Genomic DNA, 25,310 nt, shown 5'->3' with positions numbered 1-25,310 from the left:
ATACATTATATGGATCCTTTACATTATATAGAATATATACATGATATGGATTCTATAGATTATATAGAATCTATACATTATATGGAATCCTATACATTATATAGAATCTATACATGATATGGATTCTATAGATTATATAGAATCCATACATGATATGGATCCTATACATTATATAGAATCTATACATGATATGGATCCTATACATTATATAGAACATACATGATATGGAATACATTATATAGAATCATGATATGGATTCTATAGATTATATAGAATCCATACATGATATGGATCCTATACATTATATAGAATCTATACATTATATGGATCCTATACATTATATAGAAACTATACATGATATGGATTCTATAGATTATATAGAATCTATACATTATATGGAATCCTATACATTATATAGAATCTATACATTATATGGATCCTATAGTTATATGGATTCAATACATTATATGGATTCTATACATTATATAGAATCTATACATTATATGGATCCTATACATTATATAGAATCTATTGATTCTATACATTATGTAGAATCTATACATTATATGGATCCTATACATTATATAGAATCTATACATTATATGGATTCTTTACATTATATAGAATCTATACATTATATGGATTCTTTACATTATATAGAATCTATACATTATAAAGTATCTATACATCATAGATTCTATAGATTCTATAGAATCTATAGATTCTATAGAATCTATAGATTCTATAGAATCTATACATTATAAAGGATCTATACATTATAGATTGTATACCTTATATAGATTGTACTCTCTCACACACACACTGACCTGATCTGCAGACGTTGGTCTCATGAGTGAAACTCTGTGATACTGTCGTCGCAGCAGAGCACACACAGCATCCAGACGACCCTGAACAAACACACACATCCATTAGTATTAGTATTATAACCAGCAGGTAACCAGGTAACTAGCAGGTAAGTGCTCACCTTGATGGGCGTGTACCACTTGTGTTGGGGCTGCTGCTGAACTGGAGCTGGATTTCTAGGACGCTGGACCATGGGTTCATCTGTTTCCTCTGGAACTGTCACCACAGCGTTCTTAGCTTTCTCCAGCCGAGCCCCCTCCTCTGTGGAACCTTTCTCCCCCCAACGCACCTGAACACACACACAAAACACACCTGAACACACCTGAACACACACCTGAACACACACCACACAACACAGACACCTGATCTTCTGGTCTTGTTCTTCTTCTTCTCCACAAACAGGAGCAGGAGCTTCAGAGATGAAGAGTGTCCTAACCTTAACCCAGGAAAACAGAGAGACAAGCAGCAGCAGCAGCATCAGCATCATCATCATCATCAGCATCATCATCATCAAAGCAGCATCATCATTATCATCATCATCATCAGCAGCATCATCATCAGCAGCAGCATCAGCATTATCATCATCATCAGCATCATCATCATCATCATCATCAGCAGCAGCATCATCATCATCATTATCATCAGCATCATCATCAGCAGCAGCAGCATCATCATCATCATCATCATCATCATCATCATCAGCATCATCATCATCAGCAGCATCATCATCATCAGCAGCATCATCATCATCAGCAGCATCATCAGCATCATCATCATCATCATCATCATCATCATCAGCAGCAGCAGCATCATCAGCAGGATTCTGGGAAATCCCTGCAACTTCCTCCAGGAAGTTGAGAAACTGAAAAACAGAAGGAGGACGAGGAGGATGTGTCACGTTTACAGCTCCATCCTTCATCCCTGCAAACACTTGATTCAATCAGACCTGGACAGACGAGGACGAGCTGTCACAGAGACATGAGTGGACAGACGAGGACGAGCTGTCACAGAGACATGAGTGGACAGAGGAGGACGCGCTGTCACAGACATGAGTGGACGGACAGACTAGGACGAGTGGACAGACAAGGACGAGCTGTCACAGAAACATGAGTGGACAGACGAGGACACAGGGACAGGAGTGGAGTGAATGGATGGTGGACATTTCTTGGTTTCATGTATACAATCTATAGATTCATGTTGAAAACACAGCAGGTAAATCTCTGGCGTGAGTGGGTGGGACTCTCCTGCAGGCTCCACCCCCCCCCCCGCTCGTGTAAGAAGGATGAAAAGTCTCTGACCTCCATCCGTTTGATTCCTCCGGCTCCTCGGCCTCCGTAGTACGACGCGTCCACTGTTGGCCATTTGCTCTTTGGCAGAGGCTCGGGTTCCTGAGGAAGACGAGGATAAACACACGTGTGTGTGTGTGTGTGTGTGTGACTGTTTATTCACGCTGTCATAAACACACATGTGCTGTTGTAAATAAAGAACACAAGTTGACTGAAGAAAGATTAGCTTAGCATCAGGACTCAACAGAATCATGTTTTCACAACAAACGTGAAGTTTTATTATTCATGTGATCCATCTGTGATTACTCTGCACAGCTGACTTTCCTCCTGTAGCTAATGTTAAGCTAACAATTCTCCAAGGACAAATACTGAGCTAGCTCCCCTGAAGCTAGTGCTAAGCTAACCTCTCTCCTTGAGTTAACACTAGCTTAATTCTTCTGAAGCTAGTGCTAAGCTAACCTCTCTTCTGGTGTTAATACAAAGCTAACTCTGCGGAAGCTAGTGCTAAGCTAATCTTCAGTAGTTAGCTAACTACAGAACCTGAGGGTCAATATTCTCCAGGGGCTAGTGCTAAGCTAACTGTGTTCAGTAAAGTAAAGTTAACTTCCTCGCTCAGTTTTGGCAATGCCCTCTACAAACACATTAGCTTCTAGCTTGTTTTTTTTTTGACTCAGGAGGAGGCGGAGCCTGAACTGAGACATGTATATTCAGTGTCCCTAATACTAAGCTAGCACACATCAATAATCCTTTCATGTGTTTTTGTAAATGTGGGAATGTTCACACTCACAGGAGGCGGTGGCCGAGAAGGCGGCGGCAGCGGAGGCGGGTCTTTGATGACCTGGATAAACAGAAGAGAAAAAAAGAGCATCAGCGCACGCACACACACACACACACACACACTTTCCCTCATGCAAAATCAAGAAACACTGAAAAACAAACTTGTTGACGGGGGAGAGCGCGAGGGAGTGCACAGGGCGAGCGACGACGCCCGTTTAGCGGCTAATTAATTGAACGGCATCGTAAAGTCCTGAGGAGTTAATTAACTCCAACGAGAGGAGGAGGAGGCACTGAGCCAACACACACAGTCTCAGCAGGGACCAGCACTGCCGTGTCATTAGTATTGTTTTTACTGTCTGTCTGTCTGTCTGTCTGTCTGTGTTTCTGCCAATATGACCAACAGAGGGCGACAAAGGCTTGTTGCGTGAATGAAGTGAAGTCTGCCACCTCTTATTGTTTATTTATGAACAAGAGACTGAGATCTCTACGTCACATGATCACGTCTTTATCTCACTGTTACACTGACATCTGTAAACCACTCACTCTCCCACACCAAAGTCCAGAGAGGAAAGCAGTGATTATAGCTGCTGCTACTCTGCTGCCTCGTGTGGTCACTTTGTGTCACTGACGTCAATCTGAATGTTAGATTTCAAACACTGAAGTGACAAAATAGGACGTTTGAACTCAGTGATGGAGGCAGCAGTGTGTGTGTGTGTGTGTGGGTGTGTGTGGGAGTGAGTGCTTTACAAACTTCAGTGTAACAGTGACGTGTACACAGAGTTATAAATGTTTGTATTCTATCTATCTACTATATCTATCTATCTATTATATCTATCTATCTACTATATCTATCTATTATATCTATCTATCTATTATATCTATCTATCTATCTATATATCCTATCTCTATATATCTATCTATTATATCTATCTATCTATCTATATCTATCTATATCTATCTATATCTATCTATATCTATCTATCTATATCTATATCTATCTATCTATCTATCTATCTATCTATATCTATCTATTATATCTATCTATCTATCTATATCTATCTATCTATCTATCTATCTATCTATCTATATCTATATCTATCTATATCTTCTATCTACTATATCTATCTATTATATCTATCTATCTATATCTATCTATCTATCTATCTACTATATCTATCTATCTACTCTATCTATCTATATCTATCTATCTACTATATCTATCTATTATATCAATCTATCTACTATATCTATCTATTATATCTATCTATCTACTATATCTATCTACTATATCTATCTATCTATTATATCTATCTATCTACCTACTATATCTATCTATTATATCTATCTATCTACTATCTATCTATCTATCTATCTATTATTCTATCTATCTACTATATCTATCTATCTATTATATCTATCTACTATATCTATCTATTATATCAATCTACTATATCTATCTATATCTATCTATCTATCTATCTATATCTATCTATTATATCTATCTATCTACTATATCTATCTATCTACTATATCTATCTACTATATCTATCTATCTATTATATCTATCTATATATCTATCTATCTACTATATCTATCTATTATATCTATCTATCTACTATATCTATCTATCTACTATATCTATCTATATCTATCTATCTATTATATCTATCTATTATATCTATCTACTATATCTATCTATCTATCTATTATATCTATCTACTATATCTATCTATTATATCTATCTATCTACTATATCTATCTATATCTATCTATTATCTATCTATCTATCTATCTACTATCTATCTATCTATCTATCTATCTATATCTATCTATATCTATCTATCTATCTATCTATATCTATCTATATCTATCTATCTATTATATCTATCTATCTATCTATCTATCTATCTATCTATATCTATCTATCTATCTATATCTATCTATATATCTATCTATCTATATATCTATCTATCTATATATCTATCTATCTATCTATCTATCTATATCTATCTATCTATATCTATCTATCTATCTATCTATTATATCTATCTATCTACTATATCTATCTATCTATCTATCTATCTATCTATCTATCTATCTATATATCTATCTATCTATCTATTATCTACTATATCTATCTATCTATATCTATCTATTATATCTATCTATCTATCTATCTATCTATCTATTATCTATATATCTATCTATCTATCTATCTATCTATCTATCTATCTATCTATCTATTATGTCTATCTACTATATCTATCTATCTACTATATCTATCTATCTATTATATCTATCTATCTATTATATCTATCTACTATATCTATCTATCTATTATATCTATCTATCTACTATATCTATCAATCTATTATATCTATCTATCTACTATATCTATCTATCTATTATATCTATCTATTTAAATGAAGAGCTCTTCATTTTAATAGATAGATATCTCAAACTCAGGAAGCTCCGCCTCTCAGAGTTTACTCTCCAAACAAATGATAAACAAAGAAAAAATGATGGTTCCACAGCTTGTTTGACCTCTGTGCTGGCACCAGGCCATGTGTGTGTGTGTGTGTGTGTGTGTGTGAAGCTGGCAGACTGAGGGTTTAAATATTAACAAGCCACACATGGCCCTCCTCTTGTGCTGTGTCCCTGGATGGAAGCAACAGCAGCTCCCTCCACCAAGACAAACACGTCGTGGTCCAGACATGCTGCAGGGGGTTTACATTTTAATGCCTTTGTTGGTTTTCCAAAATATGCTTCCATCTCATTCTGGACCAGCTCCCTGCAGGTCCACAAAGCCAGGTGATGAGGGGGGGTTTATCAGATGTGAGTAGAAAAGGGCCGGGGTGCACCATCTGCACACCCCACCTCCTCTGTGTGTGTGTGTGTGTGTGTGTGTGTGTGTGTGTGTGTGTGAATGGTTGAGACACGAGGTGAAGTCTTCACTGAACATCAGGAAATAAACTGAGATTTAAATCTGTGATTTAATGAAAACAAAAACATGTCACATTTGAAATCCAAAGTTCAGATTGACCTCAGTGGCACAAAGTGACCACACGAGGCAGCAGAGGAGCAGCTGTGTGTGTGTGTGTGTGTGTTGTGTGTGTGTGTGTGAGTGGTTAACAGACGTCTGTCTCACAGTGAGATAAAGACGTGATCATGTGACGTAGAAATCGTAGAAACTTAAACTGACGCAGCTTTCATTAACTCTTCAAAAACAACCTGAAATACGTGTAATGTTCCTTTAATGAGACTGAAATCCTCTCAGAAAAACAAGGACGCTTACGTTTGTCACTAAAGACGAAAACAGTCTGTTTGACAAGATTATAGAAAATAATGTACGTATTTTAATCTGCAGCAGGATTTAAAAGAGATTAAAGTAAGTGTGTGTGTGTCAGGTGAGTCCAGCACTCACACTCCTCCTCCTCCTCATCTCTGTCATGTTTATTTGTCTCTTCTCATCCACAGGAAGTAGTCTCTCTCTGACTTCCTGCTTGAGGTTCATCCTGTGAGTGTGTGTGTGTGTACATCCACAAACACACTGAAAGTAAACTGCTGGTTTGTGGTTGAAGCTGGTTTTTACAGAGTTTCCCTGAACGCGTCGTGCACTGAAACCACTTCCTCAAACATGTCTACATTTAAATAAAAAAACCTTCCTTCATATGAAACAGGAAGTTTGTTAGCAACAGATCAACGACTGAATATTACCACAGGAGATGATGATGATGATGATGATGGTTATCATTATATGATTATAATGATCATTAATAATGATCATTATTAGCATTATATTATGATATATATACATATATATATATATATATGATATATTATGATGATTATAATTCTTACTGCACGTCATGTAACACGTCTTATGAAAATAAAGTGTTGATGTTAGAATGAGGACAAACACTGAGGGCGCCACACGGTGGCTCAGTGGAGGGTCAACAGTTAGACAGTTCAGACCCTGGTTTGACACCAGGCTGTTTTTTTTTTGTTTTTTTTAAATGATCTTTTTATTTAGAAAGGCAGATTTACATCTCATACAATAAATACAACCTTAGTCATTCAAGGTCATAGGAAAGGATGGATTTGTCCACAGACCACTTCTGATCTAGTGGAGAACAATAACAGAACGAGCGCAAACAAGACATCACATAAGAAAGAGGGCACGAGTTCAGTCAAAGGAAATCACATCACATACTCAGTCCATTTGGACCACATTGAGGGAGAACATGAATCCATAATCCATAATCCATAACATGAATCCATAGACAATTCCAATCCATTCATCAATGGTGGGTGGTTCAGTAGAGTCAGCAGTATTTTGTCTCCTTGCCCAAATGTTTCACAGTTTCACATTGAAACGGAATGTTTACATTAAACACATGTTTCATATGTTTGTGAAAGATGATCCCAGTGAGGTCTTATTGCCATATGAACGTGGTTTGGCTCCATTCCACCCACAAAGTCTCCAACAAGCGTCCCCGTTGCCCTGATGTCTTTTCTGAAGAGGTGAAAGGTTTGAGCCGGTCGAGAATCATTGTTGTTTTCTCCCAGCTCTCCTGTGTGATCATTACCTTTCCTTCTTTTCTGTTCTTTATTGTGTATTCTCTTGTTTAGATAGTTGTATGGCATTATAGAACTTGGAGATCATGTTGTTGCCTGATGATAAAAATACCTCCATCAGCCCTGACTCACCTTTTCCTAACAGCTCTTAACAGATTTTTGTTAAAATAGCCTCTCACTTGTCCATGATCCTTCTGTAGGTCTTCAAAACTCTGAAATGTCCCTTTGTGGACAAATGAGTAATAGGTAGTTACACCAACCACCTCATTGTTGAATTCTGGCCTTTTTCCCTTGCCATAAATACCTCACTATCATTTTATCCCATTCTAAGAAGTGCTTAGATGGTATTTCGACTGGCAAACACTGAAAAAGGTACAGCATGCGTGGAAGAATATTCATCTGGGAGCTTCAACTGAAAAGGGGAATAACATTCCATCTATGGATCAGACTTTATTTTGGAATTTAATGGGCTGTAATTGATATCATACAATCTCGAGACGTTTTGAGGTAGTGAGACCCCAAAATGGTCAAATGATTTTGCCCCCCTGAAGTCATTGTTACCCCCTTTATATCTGATCTCTGCCTGATCCACGGGTTTTATAAACACGGCAAAGAGGACACCCATGTCTCGTTCCTCTTTCCAGAATGAATGAATGAACGGGTTAGATCTCCACTGATTTGAATTCTAGCTGTTGGTTTGTTGTATAGTGCTGTAAATGTGTCAGTTATAGTTGTATGAAAGCCACACTTTTAAAGTACTTTATATAAAAATGACCACCTCACTGAATCGAATGCTTTCTCTGCATGTAAACTCCAGTCTGACGTTGTCTTGGGTCAAAGCCAGTCTGGTCCTCATGTATTAATACTGGTAATATGAGTTCCCGTCTTTTAGACAATATGGATGTGAATAGTTTCTAATCATTATTCAGAAGACTTACAGGACGATAATTCCCACATTTCTCAGGTATGACTCCTCAGACGAAGACTCAGGAAGACAAAGACAAAGGAGTCTAAACCGGAGTCAAGACTCAGGAAGACAAAGACAAAGGAGTCTAAACCGGAGTCTAACAAGGAGGCTAATGAGGCTAAGTACCTGTACCTACAAGTGTTTTTCTACTTTTCACATATGTGCGTTTTTTCCATTCCTGTTCATGTCTCTTCTCATAGATATTACAAACCTCACAATCATTCACAGCACCACCGTAACCTTTCCTCACTTATCTATCCCACCCGCTCCACACACATCCAACACCTTGTTGCAGGGGGCCTGTGGAACTGCCAGTCAGCTACCCGCAAGACTGAGTTCATCTCTGGCTTTGCTACTGAGCAATGTCTGGACTTCCTTGCTCTCACAGAGACTTGGATAACACCCTCCAACTCAGCCACCCCTGCGGCTCTCTCCTCTGCCCACTCCTTCTCCCACACACCCAGATCCACTGGAAGAGGTGGCGGGACAGGTCTGCTTATCAACCCCAACTGGACTTTCACTCTTTTCCCACTGCCACACTTCTCTTCACAGTCGTTTGAATTTCATGCTGTAACTATAACTCACCCAGTCAAGCTAATCATTGTTGTCATCTACCGTCCACCAGGCCCATTGGGACACTTCTTGGAGGAACTAGATGTCCTCCTCTCAAACATCCCTGAAAATGGTCCACCACTTGTTCTTCTTGGTGACTTCAACATCCAGTCAGAGAAGTCATCTGATCTACTTCTTCTTCTTTCATCTCTTTCTCTCTCACTTGCTCCTTCTCCACCAACACACAGAGCTGGCAACCACCTTGACCTCATCTTCACCAGAAACTGCTCCACCTCCGACCTCAAGGTAACCCCACTTCATGTCTCTGATCATTTCTTCATTTCCTACTCTCTCCCACTCTCCCAATCTGATGATCTCATCTCATCAGATATTGCACTTGTCCGTCGCAACATTCGCTCTCTCTCTCCCTCCTCTCTCTCCTCAACTGTTCTATCAGCACTTCCTTCAGCTGACTCCTTCTCCCTCATGCATCCCAACTCTGCCACAGACACCTTCCTCTCTACTCTGTCCTCCTCTCTTGACTCTCTCTGTCCTCTTACTTCCCGGCGGGTTCGTAAGTCCTCCCCAGCCCCGTGGTTGTCGGACTCAGTGCGTGCTGAGAGAGCCACGATACGGGCAGCAGAAAGAAAATGGAGGAAATGGAGGAAATTGTCATCTCACGCTTGGATTACTGCACCTCCCTCCTGGCTGGTCTTCCTGCATGTGCCATACGACCTCTGCAACTCATCCAGAATGCAGCAGCTCGACTGGTCTTCAACTTACCAAAGTTCTCCCACACTACACCGCTCCTCCACTGGCTTCCTGTAGCTGCTCGCATCCGCTTCAAGACTCTAGTGCTTGCGTTCCATGCTACAAACGGATCCGGTCCAGCCTACATCCAGGACATGATCAAAACCTACACCCCAGCCCGCCCACTCCGCTCTGCATCGGCAAACCGGCTCGCTGCCCCCTCACTGAGAGGATCGCAGAGGCACTCGCAGAACTCCAGACTGTTCACTGTCCTCGCTCCCAAATGGTGGAACGAGCTCCCCATCAACATCCGGACAGCTGAAAGCCTCCACATCTTCCGCCACCGACTAAAAACACATTTCTTCCGACTCTACCTCGACTAAGACGACAAAAAAAAAACTTGTACATCGCACTTATGACTAGCACTTCATAGTTTGATCTACTTGAAGCTCTTACTTACTTCTAGCTCTTATTTGTACCTAAATGTTTAAATGCACTTTTGTACGTCGCTTTGGATAAAAGCATCTGCTAAATGACATGTAATGTAATGTAATGACTGAAATCATTGCCTCCTTCCATGATGTTTTTGTTTTCCAACGTTTTTAATAATGTTGGAAGGAGTTGATTTTGCATGTTTTCTACCATTCAGTGGGAAAAGCATCTGTCCCTGGAGACTTCCCCCTGTTCATTCTCCTGATTGCTAATTGAATTTCTTCTTTTGTTATTTTAGATTTGGATCATCAGTGATCTTTGGGAGATTTATCGGAGCATCAATCCGGTTGTCGTTGGGAATATAATGTTTTATAGTATTTTCAGAAGCACTGCTTGATTTTCTTTTTCATTTGCTGCTGAGTTTTTTATTTTATGTATAGTTCTATGTTGTTTCCTTAACCTATATGACCCACCTCATAGTATTGTTGCTTTGTAAAAAGAAGCTTTTTATTACATCTATTTCCTTTTTCAGTTTCATAATCTTACATTTGTCGTATCAAGTCCTCTTCTAATTCTTTGAGTTTTTGTTCCCTCATTTTCTTCTCATATGAGCCGATGGCTATTATTTTACCCCTAATCACCACTTTTAATGCATCCCAGAGGAGAGGTGGAGTCACTTCTCCATTATCGTTATTCTCCAAATACAACTGAATTTCACCTTTCAACTTATCTTTAATAATTGGGTTCTTCAGAATGTTTGAGTTCAGTCTCCAGAGAGTGGACTTCTTCTTCTTATTATTCAGATGGAGTGACATAAACGGGACCATGATCTGAAATAGTACTGGCTCTTATTTCACACGTATCCACCCTAAAAAGATCTCCTTTAAGCCTGAAAAAGTAGACATGGTGAGGGTGCGAGTAATGTGAACAGTCCACAATCCCAGTGTTTAATCTTCTGCTATTGGCGTTTGCATTTCCGATTTCCCATTTGATGAGTCAACTTTCAGATTTAATGGGATGTTAAAATCTCTTTTTGATGTCATTAGATCAACTATATGTTTTCAAAGGAACACGTTAAGGAGACTTATCACTATTCCTTCTATTTGACCTGTAACATAACAGATCTGCCTTTGTTATCTTTAGCTTCTGATATGTGTTGCTAGTTTACGGCACTGGATATCAGAGTGGCCTCTCCTCTCCGCTTCACATGTTTAAATCCTGATTCATTCAGAGTCAGTGAGGTGTGACGCCTGTAAAAAAAAGCCACTTGAATGTTAACTTTCTCTAATTTTGATAAGATCGAACCTCTCTTAACTGGATTGAGTCCATTCATATTAAACGATCATACCCACTCAAAAACCTGGTGTACTTCCCCCTCCCCGCAAGAACCGGCAGGGAACCAACAACTAACATATGTCATGTGTTCCCTTTCCACTTGGCCACGGGCTGCCCCAAACATCCAACTGAACACAATTTGTCCGCGTGACTCCATATACAAGGTTCTGTCAACCTGACCCTGCTGAAGAGGTCGTGACCTGCGACAGTCGCATACAGGAAAAAAAAAGAGGCGAGAAAACGAAAAACAAAAAATCCAAAGGCCCAGAACCAACCAGTCTATTCGATAGTGGATCTCCACTAATTCCAGCCATAGAACAATTGACTCCGCTGTCCTCGAGCTGTGGGTTAAATCCTTCAGGACCCGGAGGGGGCCGGTGATGGTCTCCTGAAGGCTCGAAGCTTCTCCTCGTAGCTAGAATCCCGGTTGTGACCTTCACCGCTCGTCTGTCCATCCTCTTCCAGGACGCCGCTGAACGTCTCTGGGGGTCTGGTGGTTGTCACGGTGTAGCCTCTTCTCAGCAGGTCCTCTGATGCCTCCTCTACAGTATTGTAGGTTCTGGTTCGGTCGTCGTGTCTCACGTGCAGCCTGGCAGGGAAGAGGTTCTGGAACTGAACTTTGTTTTCCTTCAACAATTTGTGGATCTCTGTATATTCTCTCCGTTTTGTAAGTATTAGAGGTGGATAGTGGTGATCCAGGTTTATGTGGTTTTCTTGCCAGGTGAAGCCCTCCTTCTGCCATGATTTGATGAGTAATGTCTCTTTGGTTTTAAAAGTTAAAAACCTAATTATGATGGAGCGTGGCGGATGCGGTCCCACCGGCCGGTGAGTCCTTTCAGTCTGCAGCTCGGACGTGTCTTCAGTTAGTTCCAGACCCTCACGGAGGAAATTTTCCACAAATGAGACCATCGTTGTTGATTCTCTCTCGGAACCCTCCGGCACCCCATAAATCCTTATGTTCTCACGTCTGGAGCAACTTTCCAGATCCAGTAGCTTTAGCATAGCCGCGATGACTTCCTCTGTATTTTGTATCGTCCAGTCTGGTCTTCACCTTCCCAATTTCTGCTTTTGTCTCCAATTGTTTTTTATTTTCTTGGCGTAAGCCTCTTAGTTGTCGCAGAATTAGAATCATGTGGGCCATTTCTCCGCACTGCACCGCGTTATTTGCTAGCTTAAGCGTGTTGGCCGCTAATGTTGCTGTCCTGTCTTCAGAGGACGTTTATTGCTCAAAGTGGAGTTCAGGATTTTATTCCGTCTTCTATGGTTCTATGGATTTCTATGGTTTGTACGCGGGAATTTCTCTAATCACTCTTGGAGATTTGTTGTTTGAATGTTTGAAGTGCAATACAAATAAAATCTATTATTACTATTAATATCATTATGATCATTCATTATTATTATTATGATTCATTATTATTATTATTTCTACTACTACTAGTATTATTATTACTATTATTATTGTTACTAATATTATTACTATTATTATTATTATTACTATTATTATTGTTACTATTATTATTATTACTATTACTATATTACTATTATTATTGTTACAATTATTATTATTATTGTTACTATTATTATTATTATTACTATTATTATTGTTACTATTATTATTATTATTGTTGTTACTATCATTATTATTACTATTATTATTGTCACTATTATTATTATTGTTGTTGTTACTCTTATTATTGTTGTTACTATTATTATTATTATTGTTGTTACTCTTATTATTATTATTATCATTACTATTATTATTATTGTTGTTGTTACTATTATTATTATTATTGTTGTTGTTACTCTTATTATTATTATTATTATTGTTGTTGTTACTATTATTATTATTACTGTTACATTACACATTACTGGGTTAGCTGTTACTATTATTATTACTAATACTCCTGGCCATTAGCTATTATCATTACTTTAATATTATTATTATTGTTTGTTGTTACTATTATTATTATTGTTGTTGTTACCTTATTATTATTATTGTTGTTACTTTATTATTATTATTGTTGTTACTCTTATTATTATTATTATTATTGTTGTTACTCTTATTATTATTATTATCATTACTATTATTATTATTGTTGTTGTTACTATTATTATTATTATTGTTGTTGTTACTATTATTATTATTATTATTGTTGCTGTTACTATTAGTTATTTATTATTGTTACTTTTATTATTATTATACTATTACTTTTATTATTATTATTATTATGTTGTTACTTATTATACATGTTGTTGTTACCTTATTATTAATATTTGCTGTTACTATTATTATTATTATTCGTTGCTACCTTATTTATTATTATTATTATTATTGTTGTTAATTTTATTATTATTATTAATATTAATATTATTGTTGTTGTTACTATTATTATTATTATTGTTGTTGTTACTCTTATTATTATTATTATTATTGTTGTTGTTACTATTATTATTATTACTGTTATTATTATTATTATTATTGTTGTTGTTACTATTATTATTATTATTGTTACTCTTATTATTATTATTATCATTACTTTTATTATTATTATTATTGTTGTTGTTACTATTATTATTATTGTTGTTGTTACTCTTATTATTATTATTGTTGTTACTATTATTATTATTATTGTTGTTACTCTTATTATTATTATTATTATTATTGTTGTTGTTACTACTATTATTATTATTACTGTTATTATTATTATTACTCTGGCTCAATCAGGAGCTCTGTCACTATGCAGACATCAAGTCCTTTTTTAATTATGATCATATTTATGTTTATGTACGTTTAAGAAAATAAAAGTCGTCCTGGTCTTTAATGCTGTCACAGTCTCTACCATCATCATCATCGTCATCATCATCGTCATCATCACTCACCAGTGTGCAGCACAGAGGCCAGAACCACCACATGAGCGCGAGAGCGAGGAGGAGGAGCAGAACCAGGAAGACGATGGCAATGACCAGACCATCAGACTGAAGAACACACAACACACTCATCAATACACTGATCGACACACTGATCAATACACTGATTGACACACTCATCAATACACTGATTGACACACTCATCAATATACTGATCGACACACTGATCAATACACTGATCAATAGAGAGTATGAGAGGTGAACTCACACAGGTGGATGCAGAGATGGTGAAGGCAGAGGAGATAAACGTTTTCCCATTGTTGAGGCTGATGAGAACGTCCATGGATCTAAGACATGATCAATCAATCAATCAATCAATCAATCACCTTTTTATTTAAAATAAAAAATATCAATTACTTTATTTAGCACATTTTTACTTTAAAACATTTAGAGATTTTTCTGTGTGTGTGTGTATTTTGAGCCTGAGGCGTCACCGTTGGCTCTGATTCTCCTGTGGTTCACAACAGATAAGCAAACACATCCTCTGTCCACAACTGAAACAGAACCAGAACCAGAACCAGATGAAGTCGTTCTTGTTCCTTTGTTGTTGTTTTTATTCTCACACATTGATTTGAATTCTCATGAACTTTTAAAATAATTTTATGAAATCATAAAAACTTTCTATGACAAGAACAAAGATGTTTTAAATAAAGTTTCTTTGATTCAAACACATTCAGAAAGGAATGTAAATCAATCATTTAAAGGAACAACTTTCACTCAGTCACTGACAGAGACAGTGATGAGCTGCTGAGTGCTTCATGTGTTCACCAGCTCAGAACCAGACCTGGTCCCAGTGCTCATTAGAGTCCGACTGTGACACTGAGTTCTGATGAAGGTCCACAGCTGCACGCGGTCACCACGGAGACCGTAATGGATTTTAAAAGTTCAAGACATCACTTCAAGACGACACAAGTGACGACAATGAATAATTCACTGCTGAGCATATGTGAGCGCACACACGCACACACACACACACACACTCTCGCGTGTGTGTGTGTGTGCGTTCTTCAGAACACATTAATGTTTGAAGTGAGTTTTTACTTTATTTTGAAAGGCAGAGGAACAGGAAACAGCTGTGATGTCATTAAAAACATCATTTGATTAATTTCATCACAAACTGAACGTTTAAAGTCGTTTATTAACCACGATAAATAACTTAAGAACACATGAAAGTGTTTGTGATTCATGTCTGTGACGTTTCCACCAGAGACAGACAGGTGGACAGACACTGAGACAGACAGGTGGACAGACACTGAGAAAGACTCAGTCTGTACCTGCTCTGCATCACAGGTGTGGACGTCTCTGTCCTCAAACACCAGCGCAGAAACTTAACCTCCACGGGCACCGCTCTGCAGGGGAGGAGGCGGGGCCCGGGGAGGGGAGGAGGCGGGGTCTGGGGGAGGGCTTGAGCAGATGCCAGTGTTTGAGGCCTGATGTCGCATCTGTCAGCACAGATGATGTCCACCAGAGTCCTGGAGTCTGGTGGACACGCCCACACAGCATCTGGAACATGTTCCTCAGAATGTCACATGTGTGAGGTCACAACAGGAAGTGCCGAGGAGGCGGTCCCAGGAGAAGAAGAGGAAGCGTACGCTGAAACAGTGATTCTTCTGCGGATGAGTGAATGAGTGAATGTTAACAGTGATGGAGCAGGACGAGACAGATGGACGGACACGGAAGTCTTTCCTCACAGATGGTTGCATCCTCGGAGCGGCGTAAATTATTCAAGCGGGAACACAGAAACACAGGGACACGGGAACACGGGAACACGGGAACATGGGAACACAGAAACACAGGAACACGGGAACGCAGGAACTCAGGAACACGGGAACACAGAAACACAGGAACACGGGAACGAGGAACTCAGGAACACCGGGAACGCGGGGAACATAGGAACACGGGAACGCAGGGAACACGGAACATGGGAACGCTGGAACGCAGGAACGCAGGGAACACGGGAACACGGGAACATTGCAGGAACACGGGAACGAGGGAACTTTGGTGGTGGAATACGGAACGGGAACGCAGGAACACGGGAACAGGAACGCAGGGAACGCAGGGAACGCAGGAACACGGAACATCGGGAACACGGACACGGAACACAGGAACGCGGGAACACGAACACGGAACGCGAGGAACGCAGGAACACGGAACACGAACGAGGAACAGACGGAGCGGCCTGCGGAACGTAGGAAACACAGGAACACAGAAACACAGGGACACAGGAACATGGGAACACTGAACGAGGAACACGGAACTCAGGAACACGGGAACGGGGAACATCGGAACATCGGACGCGTGGGAACACAGAAACACAGGAACACGGAACGCTGGGAACGCAGGGGAACCTGTAGGAACACGTGGAACGGAACATAGGAACGTGAGGAAGGGAACACAGGAATGGGGAAAGGAACACAGGAACACGAGAACGTAGGAACACGGGAGCACAGGAACGTAGAAACACAGGAAAACAGGAACATGGGAACACAGGAACACGGAAACATGGGAACACAGAAACACGAGAACAGAGAAACACATGAACATGAGAACACGGGAACGCAGGAACTCAGGAACATATGAATGCGGGAACACAGGAACGCGGAACACAGTACACACTGGGCGGCGGCTTCCACTCTGACCTCTGACACGCGAGGAAAAATCCCCAGTGAACAGGAAACAAAGAGACGTTTATTTAATATAATTTGAAATGATAATAAAGATGAGAGTTCACAGGTAAACATTTCCACTCAGATTTAAAGTGACAGATAATCTGATAATCTGACGTGAACTCATCATCATATGAAACATAATCTGCTCCAGAGCTGAAACACCTGTCCATGATAATCTGACATTTCTGACGGGATTAAATCTGTTGTTTTTTCTGTTTGAAGTCTGGGATTAAAAATAAATAAACAAAGAGACGTTGAAGTGATTCCAGGACATCATGTGACACAGATCCTCACGTCGTCTCCACGTCTGTCCTGCGTCGTCCTCCTTTACGAACATCAACCCGCGCAGGGCGTGACCAGCAGGAGGCGTCGTCACCTCAATATCAACTACACTTGTTTCAGCACAGAAGCACTTTCAAGCATTTTCAAGGACTTTCAAGGACCCAGGTCCGTTTACAGTGATTTTCAAAAACTTTAAAAGGTTATTTTACATTAATGTTTTTATTATTTATGTTTTATTTTCTGTGAATGACATGATAAATATTTTATATCATTTGATCAAAACACGCAAATCTCAACTTTGTTTTAATTTCAGTATTTTTATAATTTACCAAACGTTTTGCGTGTGTGTGTGCGTGCGTGCGTGTGTGTGTGTGTGTGTGTGAGAGTGTGTGCGTGCGCAGCGCAGTGTGTGTGTGTGTACTCACTGTCCCTCCTCATACAGTCTTGGAGCAGGACACAGCAGATAATCACTGCGAACCACACTGGGTTTATTATCTGTAAACAACAACATCATTTATTAAAACACTGACACTGGTGCAGACTCACTCAGGTGACATGTTTACATGTTTACATGTTTACATGTTTACCTTTGATCACCACTGACATGCAGCACACCCACAGAAAGCTCAGAAAAACATTCTTATGTTCACCAAACACAGACGAGCGCCAGCTGTAAACATTGTAAAGCAGCATGTGCTCGACAGCAGAGACACCACTGATTCAGCAGAGACTCCACAGAGTCAGCAGAGATTCCACAGAGTCAGCAGATACTCCAATGACTCAGCAGAGACTCCACTGACTCAGCAGAGATTCCACTGATTCAGCAGAGACCCACTGTCTCAGCAGAGACCCACTGATTCAGCAGACTCCACAGAGTCAGCAGATACCCACTGACTCAGCAGAGACTCCACTGACTCAGCAGAGACTCCACTGACTCAGCAGAGATTCCACAGAGTCAGCAGATACTCCACTGACTCAGCAGAGACTCCACTGACTCAGCAGAGACCACTGACTCAGCAGAGACACTGATTCAGCAGAGACTCCACTGACTCAGAGACCCACTGACTCAGCAGAGGCAGAGTCAGCAGAGACTCCACTGACTCAGCAGAGACTCCACTGACTCAGAAGAGACACCACTGATTCAGCAGAGACTCCACTGACTCAGCAGAGACTCCACTGACTCAGCAGATACTCCACAGAGTCAGCAGAGACTCCACTGACTCAGCAGAGACTCCACTGACTCAGCAGATACTCCACAGAGTCAGCAGAGACTCCACAGAGTCAGAGACGTGCTAAGTGGTGCATTCAGAGAGCGGAGCCTGATTCTATTGGCTTAGAGGATTAAAACGAGCTGTCAATCACCCAGATTGCTGGAGCTATGGTCCTGAACATTGTTTCTGACGCTCCAGAGAAAAATGCCCGAAATATTATAAATATTATTATAATATAATATTGATTTTTGAACAATTGTTTTTAATTGAAAACAAGTTTTTATGAGACCAATAGTGATATGTAAATAAAATGAAATGGGTTCAATCCCTTTGTACCCATAGTAATCTTAAATGGCACAGCTAATGTCCACATGTTGTCACATGACTTCCATGAGTTTTAAGCTCCTAGTGCACATTTTTAAAGGTGATATTTAGTTTAAAATGCAATAGGAAAAAATCCTTGATTGATGGTGGGTCCCATGTGCATTTACTCTGGCACAGTGGCATCTACAGTGAAACTTATCTCACAAGTCTTATCTTTATTTTGAGACCAAGATCATTCACAGAGATAGATTGTATTTGGTTTGGGCATGTCGTTTTCAAACAGGGACCCCTGTGTGTGTGTGTGTGTGTGTGTGTGTGTGTGTGTGAGACTCACTGATGGTCTGTTGGTCGATGATGAAACTACACATCACTCCTTCACTGCTCCGTCCCTGAGTGAATCCGTTTCCTCTGAGGACGATGTCGAAGGTTTCTGAGCAAATGTAACACACATTTTAAAAATAAATAAATATATATATATATATATATATATATATACATATACATATACATATATACATACAGTATACTGTATATATTGTATAATATAGCTCAATGAATGAACAACTAATGAACGGATTTTGGTTCATTACCAACTGTGTCTACTTTGACTTTAGTAGCTTTTTAAAACATGAAGGAAAATATTAACATTCCTGAAGAAGAAGGAGGAGGAGGAGCCAAAGATTCCACTGGAGTGAGAAAAGACACACACACACACACACACACACACACACACACACACAGGTTCTGAACTCACCGTTCACACAGACAGTGGACGGTTCCACAGTCAGAATCTCTGTACACGAGCGCTTTAATATCTGCAGGAGACACACACACACACACACACACAGATTATCTGTCTCAGCAGCAGCAGCAGAATACATAAATAAACAGAGAGATGGTTATCATGTCTGTCAGGTTTAGAAAACAGCAGATCACGTGACAGACTGAGCGCTGATGGCAGCACAAACAGCAGCTGTGTCAGCCACAGCGGACACATTATGCACGACTACGTTACAAACCTGCGGGATCTGCATTAACATATAAAGAGGCCTGAGCAGAGCAGCGCTGTCACAGAGCGCCGTGTCAGCGAGCATCCACAAACCACAAATATGCAAATGTCACTAAGACAGGAGGAAGAGGAGGAGGGGGAGGAGGAGCTTTGGCTGCTTCAACATCTAACTAGAAAATTCTGTGAAATCAACCTTTACAATTTAGACAGTGACTGACTCACAAGCCCCTCCCCCTTCCAAACACCTGTGCCTAACTGAAAAACAGAGAAAACGACGTGTTTTAAAGTCGTCGTTTTGTCAGAGCGGTTCATGACGGAGAGAAAATGTTTGGTGTGTGAGCGTCAGGAGGCTTTAAGCCACGCCCACATTCACATCTGTGACCAACGGCTGAGAACCGACAGAGAAACGACATTTTCAACATCACCCTCGTCTTCATTTTAAAAAACATGGGAGACAATGTTTGAGCAGAAACTGTAACCATAGCAACGTGTTTGTACACAAACTGTCTGTTTGTCACTAACGGTGCAATACACACTCAAAACATCTGAACACGCTGAAAAAAAATACAAAACGTAAACTGCGATTGTTTAAAAACTGTAATATGTATCAAAACTTTGACTTAGGTGAGAACGTGCAACTTTAAAAACACGTAGAAAACAAACGTGCGACTTTAAAAACACGTAAAAACACGAAAACAATTTTAAAACACGTGAAAACATAATTTAAAACATCGTAGAAAACAAACGTGCAACTTTAAAACAAAACAAAGAAAACTTATTTTTTTAAAAACGCGTGAGAAAACAAACGCAGAAAAAACGGCAACTGAAAAACGCATGAAAACAAGCGTTTTAAAAACACGAGAAAACAAGCGTGAACTTTAAAACATCGAGAAAAACAAACGCAACTTTTGCGTGAAAACAACGCGGCAACTTTAAAACAAGAAAACAAACGCAACTTTAAGAAACAAACAAAAACAGAAAACAAACGCGACTTTAAAAACACAGAAACAAGGCAACTTTAAAAACACATCAGAAAAACAAGCGGCGACTTTAAAACATCGTGACTAAAAAAACACATTTAAAACATAGAAAACAAACGAAATTTAAAAACAAGAAAAAACGTGCTTTAAAAACACGGAAAACAAACGGCAACTTAAAAACACAGAAAAACAAGCAAGTGACTTTAAAAAACACATAGAAAACGAAAACACAGAGAAAAACAAACGCCAAGTGACTTTAAAACACATAGAAACAAGCAACTTAAAACACAGAAAACAAAACGAAAAAACACATAGAAAACAAACGCAGGACGTGACTTTAAAACACATAGACAACAAACGTAACTTTAAAACACATAGAAAACAAACGTGACTTTAAAAAATAAAAACAAGCGGTGACTTTAAAACACATGAAAAAAAACATAGAAAACACATGAAAAACACATAGAAAACAAGTGACTTTAAAACACAATAGAAAACAAACGTGACTTAAAAAACACATAGAAAACAAACGCGACTTTAAAAACACATAGAAAACAACGTGTTAGACTTTACATAGAAACAAACACTTTAAAACACGGATTGACTTTAAAACACATAGAAACAAAACGTGACTTTAAAAACACATAGAAAACAAACGTATGACTTTAAACACATAGAAAACAATCTAAACAAACGTGTGACTTTAAAAACACATAGAAAACAAACGCGTGACTTTAAAAACACATAGAAAACAAACGCGTGACTTTAAAAAGGTGATAATCTGACTGTATCTGACTGCGGTCAGTGACGCCTTCACAGGCTCGTGGAAATTTCAGGATTATAGAAGTGAAATAATCCTGAACTTCTTCTTCCACTTTTTCTTCACATAGAAAAATGTTTAAAATAAACCAAAAAGAACCTTTTTGATGCAACATTTCCCACTTCCTCCTGTGTGTGTGTGTGTGTGTGTGTGTGTTTTGTAATGTTGTCGTTACATCATCACTTGACAGAAACAGTTACACCCTTTGGCTCTGTGTGTGTGTGTGAGTGAGTGAGTGAGTGAGTGAGACAGAGACAGAGACAGAGACAGGGACAGGGACAGGCGGAGACGGAGACAGGGACGGGGACAGAGACAGGGATGGGGACGGAGACAGAGACAGGGGCAGGAACAGAGACAGGGACGGGGACGGGGACAGAGCAGTGAACTCACAGAATTGACGATGCCTTTGAGGGCGTGGAAACCGTCTTTGACAGGAAACACTTGGTCCTTGGTGTCTGCGATTTCTGCCAGCTGTGAAAGAGAGAAGAAGAGGAGAAGTGAGGACGGGGACGATTGGACGTAGGGAGGATGAAAGGACCGCTCCTCTGGTCCTCAGCAGACGGAGCAGATGGCAAACACTACACAAAAAAAAACACTAAACACTGAAAAACATTTCATTTGTTTGTGACATCACAACCAGTTACCATGGCTACCATGGAGACGGGACGCCATGATGGATGAGATGACAGATATTTGAATGTCTTCGCGTGACAACAGTGTCTCATCACGCCTGCAGGGTGGCACCATCACAGCCGTGAATACAAATACATTTAAATTTAAGTTCTAATTTGAATCATTTTATAATCTCAATAATCCATATATAATAATAAATATATAATATAATCCCCAATAAAAACTGACTTTATCCACTTTAACAAAACATTTTCTCACCTGCTGCTCGTCAAAGTCTTTGATTCCCACGCAGTAAACTCGAGCGCCGTATCGCCGCGCTTCGTCCGCCTGACGCACGTTTGAGAGGAGGAGGACGAGACGTGAGTGACAGTCAGAAGAAGAAGAAGATGATGACGGTGTTGTCATGTGAGGGACAGTCAGAAGAAGAAGAAGATGATGACGGTGAAGAAGATGACGGTGTTGTCATGTGAGGGACAGTCAGAAGAAGATGATGATGTGAGGGACAGTCAGAAGAAGAAGAAGAGTGAGTGACAGTCAGAAAAGATGGTGTTGTCTTGTGAGTGACAGTCAGAAGAAGAAGAAGATGAGGTGTTGTCTTGTGAACAGGACAGAAGAAAGAAGAAGAAGATGACGGTGTTGTCTTGTGACAGAAGAAGAAGCGGTGTTGTCATGTGAGGGACAGTCACAAGAAGAAGAAGATGACGTTGATTGTCATGTGAGTGACAGTCAGAAAAGATGGTGTTGTCTTGTGAGTGACAGTCAGAAGAAGAAGAAGAAGATGACGGTGTTGTCTTGTGAATGACAGTCAGAAGAAGAAGATGACGTGTTGTCATGTGAGTGACAGTCAGAAAAGATGGTGTTGTCTTGTGAGTGACAGTCAGAAGAAGAAGAAGATGACGGTGTTGTCTTGTGAATGACAGTCAGAAGAAGACGGTGTTGTCTTGTGAGTGACAGACAGAAGAAGAAGAAGATGACGGTGTTGTCTTGTGAGTGACAGACAGAAGAAGAAGAAGATGACGGTGTTGTCATGTGAGTGACAGTCAGAAAAGATGGTGTTGTCTTGTGAGTGACAGTCAGAAGAAGAAGAAGAAGATGACGGTGTTGTCTTGTGAATGACAGTCAGAAGAAGAGAGTGACGGTCAGAAGATTGTTGTCTTGAGTGACAGTCAGAAAAAGATGGTGTTGTCTTGTGACAGTCAGACGGTGTTGTCTGTGAATGACAGTCAGAAGAGTGACAGTCAGTGTTGTCTTGTGAGTGACAGTCAGAAGAAGAAGATGACGGTGTTGTCATGTGAGTGACAGTCAGAAAGAAGATGGTGTTGTCTTGTGAGTGACCGTCAGAAGAAGAAGAAGATGACGGTGTTGTCTTGTGAATGACAGTCAGAAGAAGAAGAAGATGATGTCTTGTGAGGACAGTCAGAAGAAGATGGTGTTGTCTTGTGAATGACAGTCAGAAGAAGATCTTGTGAGTGACAGTCAGAAGAAGATGGTGTTGTCTTGTGAGTGACAGTCAGGTGACGGTGTTGTCTGTGTGTGACAGTCAGAAGAAGAAGAGATAGCGGTGTTGTCATGGTGAGTGAAAGAAGAAGATGGTGTTGTCTTGTGAGTGACCGTCAGAAGAAGAAGAAGATGACGGTGTTGTCTTGTGAATGACAGTCAGAAGAAGATGGTGTTGTCTTGTGAGTGACAGTCAGAAGATGACGTGTTGTCTTGTGAGGACAGTCAGAAGAAGAAGATGACGGTGTTGTCTTGTGAATGACAGTCAGAAGAAGAAGAAGATGACGGTGTTGTCTTGTGAGTGACAGTCAGAAGAAGAAGAAGATGACGGTGTTGTCTGTGAGTGACAGTCAGAGAAAAAGATGGTGTTTGTGAGTGACAGTCAGAAGAAGAAGAAGAAGATGTGTTGTCTTGTGAATGACAGTCAGAAGAAGACGGTGTTGGTGAGTGACAGTCGAAGATGACGGTGTTGTCTTGTGAGTGACAGTCAGAAGAAGAAGGACGGGTGTTGTCGTGAGTGACAGTCGAAGAAGAAGATGGTGTTGTCTTGTGAGTGACCGGGAAGAAGAAGATGGTGTTGTCTTGTGAATGACAGTCAGAAGAAGAAGAAGATGATGTCTTGTGAGTGACAGTTGTCTTGTGAATGACAGTCAGAAGAAGAAGATGTTGTCTTTGAGTGACAGTCAGAAGAAGATGGTGTTGTCTTGTGAGTGACAGTCAGAAGAAGAAGAAGATGACGGTCAGAAGAAGAAGAATTGTTGTCTTGTGAGTGACAGTCAGAAGAAGATGGTGTTGTCACAGTCAGAAAAAGGGTGTTGTCTTGTGAGTGACAGTCAGAAGAAGAAGAAGATGACGGTGTTGTCTTGTGAGTGACAGTCAGAAGAAGAAGAAGATGACGGTGTTGTCTTGTGAGTGACAGACAGAAGAAGAAGAAGATGACGGTGTTGTCATGTGAGTGACAGTCAGAAAAAGATGGTGTTGTCTTGTGAGTGACAGTCAGAAGAAGAAGAAGATGACGGTGTTGTCTTGTGAATGACAGTCAGAAGAAGATGATGTGGTCTTGTGAGTGTCAGACAGTCAGAAGAAGAAGATGAGTGACAGTCAGAAGAAGATGGTGTTGTCTTGTGAGTGACAGTCAGAAGAAGAAGCAAGATGACGGTGTTGTCTTGTGAGTGACAGTCAGCCAGAAGAAGAAGATGGTGTTGTCTTGTGAATGACAGTCAGAAGAAGAAGAAGATGACGGTGTTGTCTTGTGAGTGACAGTCAGAAGAAGATGGTGTTGTCTTGTGAGTGACAGTCAGAAGAAGAAGAAGATGACGGTGTTGTCATGTGAGACAGTCAGAAGAAGATGGTGTTGTCTTGTGAGTGACGAAGAAGAAGAAGATGACGGTGTTGTCTTGTGAATGACAGTCGAAG

General features: G+C 39.9%; 1 protein-coding gene across 3 annotated transcripts in view; it reads right to left on the bottom strand.

Moving 5' to 3' along the window:
- The window catches only part of LOC122769698 (anthrax toxin receptor 2-like), a 41,130-nt gene that overhangs the window by 8,905 nt on the left and 6,915 nt on the right, over positions 1-25,310 (bottom strand). For 2 of the 3 annotated variants that reach the window (XM_044026448.1, XM_044026450.1), the window contains 11 exons: positions 22,656-22,724; positions 22,155-22,235; positions 19,710-19,770; positions 19,290-19,385; positions 17,846-17,915; positions 14,678-14,756; positions 14,422-14,517; positions 2,938-2,988; positions 2,163-2,252; positions 986-1,300; positions 828-908 (listed from right to left, as the gene is read on the bottom strand). In XM_044026448.1, the coding sequence (XP_043882383.1) occupies positions 828-908; positions 986-1,300; positions 2,163-2,252; positions 2,938-2,988; positions 14,422-14,517; positions 14,678-14,756; positions 17,846-17,915; positions 19,290-19,385; positions 19,710-19,770; positions 22,155-22,235; positions 22,656-22,724 (1,089 nt within the window). The remainder of the gene's footprint in view (positions 1-827; positions 909-985; positions 1,301-2,162; positions 2,253-2,937; positions 2,989-14,421; positions 14,518-14,677; positions 14,757-17,845; positions 17,916-19,289; positions 19,386-19,709; positions 19,771-22,154; positions 22,236-22,655; positions 22,725-25,310) is intronic. The other variant, XM_044026449.1, reaches the window with a different exon arrangement.

Source organism: Solea senegalensis, linkage group LG5 (genome assembly GCF_019176455.1).
Source record: "Solea senegalensis isolate Sse05_10M linkage group LG5, IFAPA_SoseM_1, whole genome shotgun sequence".
Classification (NCBI taxonomy): domain Eukaryota; kingdom Metazoa; phylum Chordata; class Actinopteri; order Pleuronectiformes; family Soleidae; genus Solea; species Solea senegalensis.
This window is presented reverse-complemented; position numbering and strand designations above follow the sequence as displayed.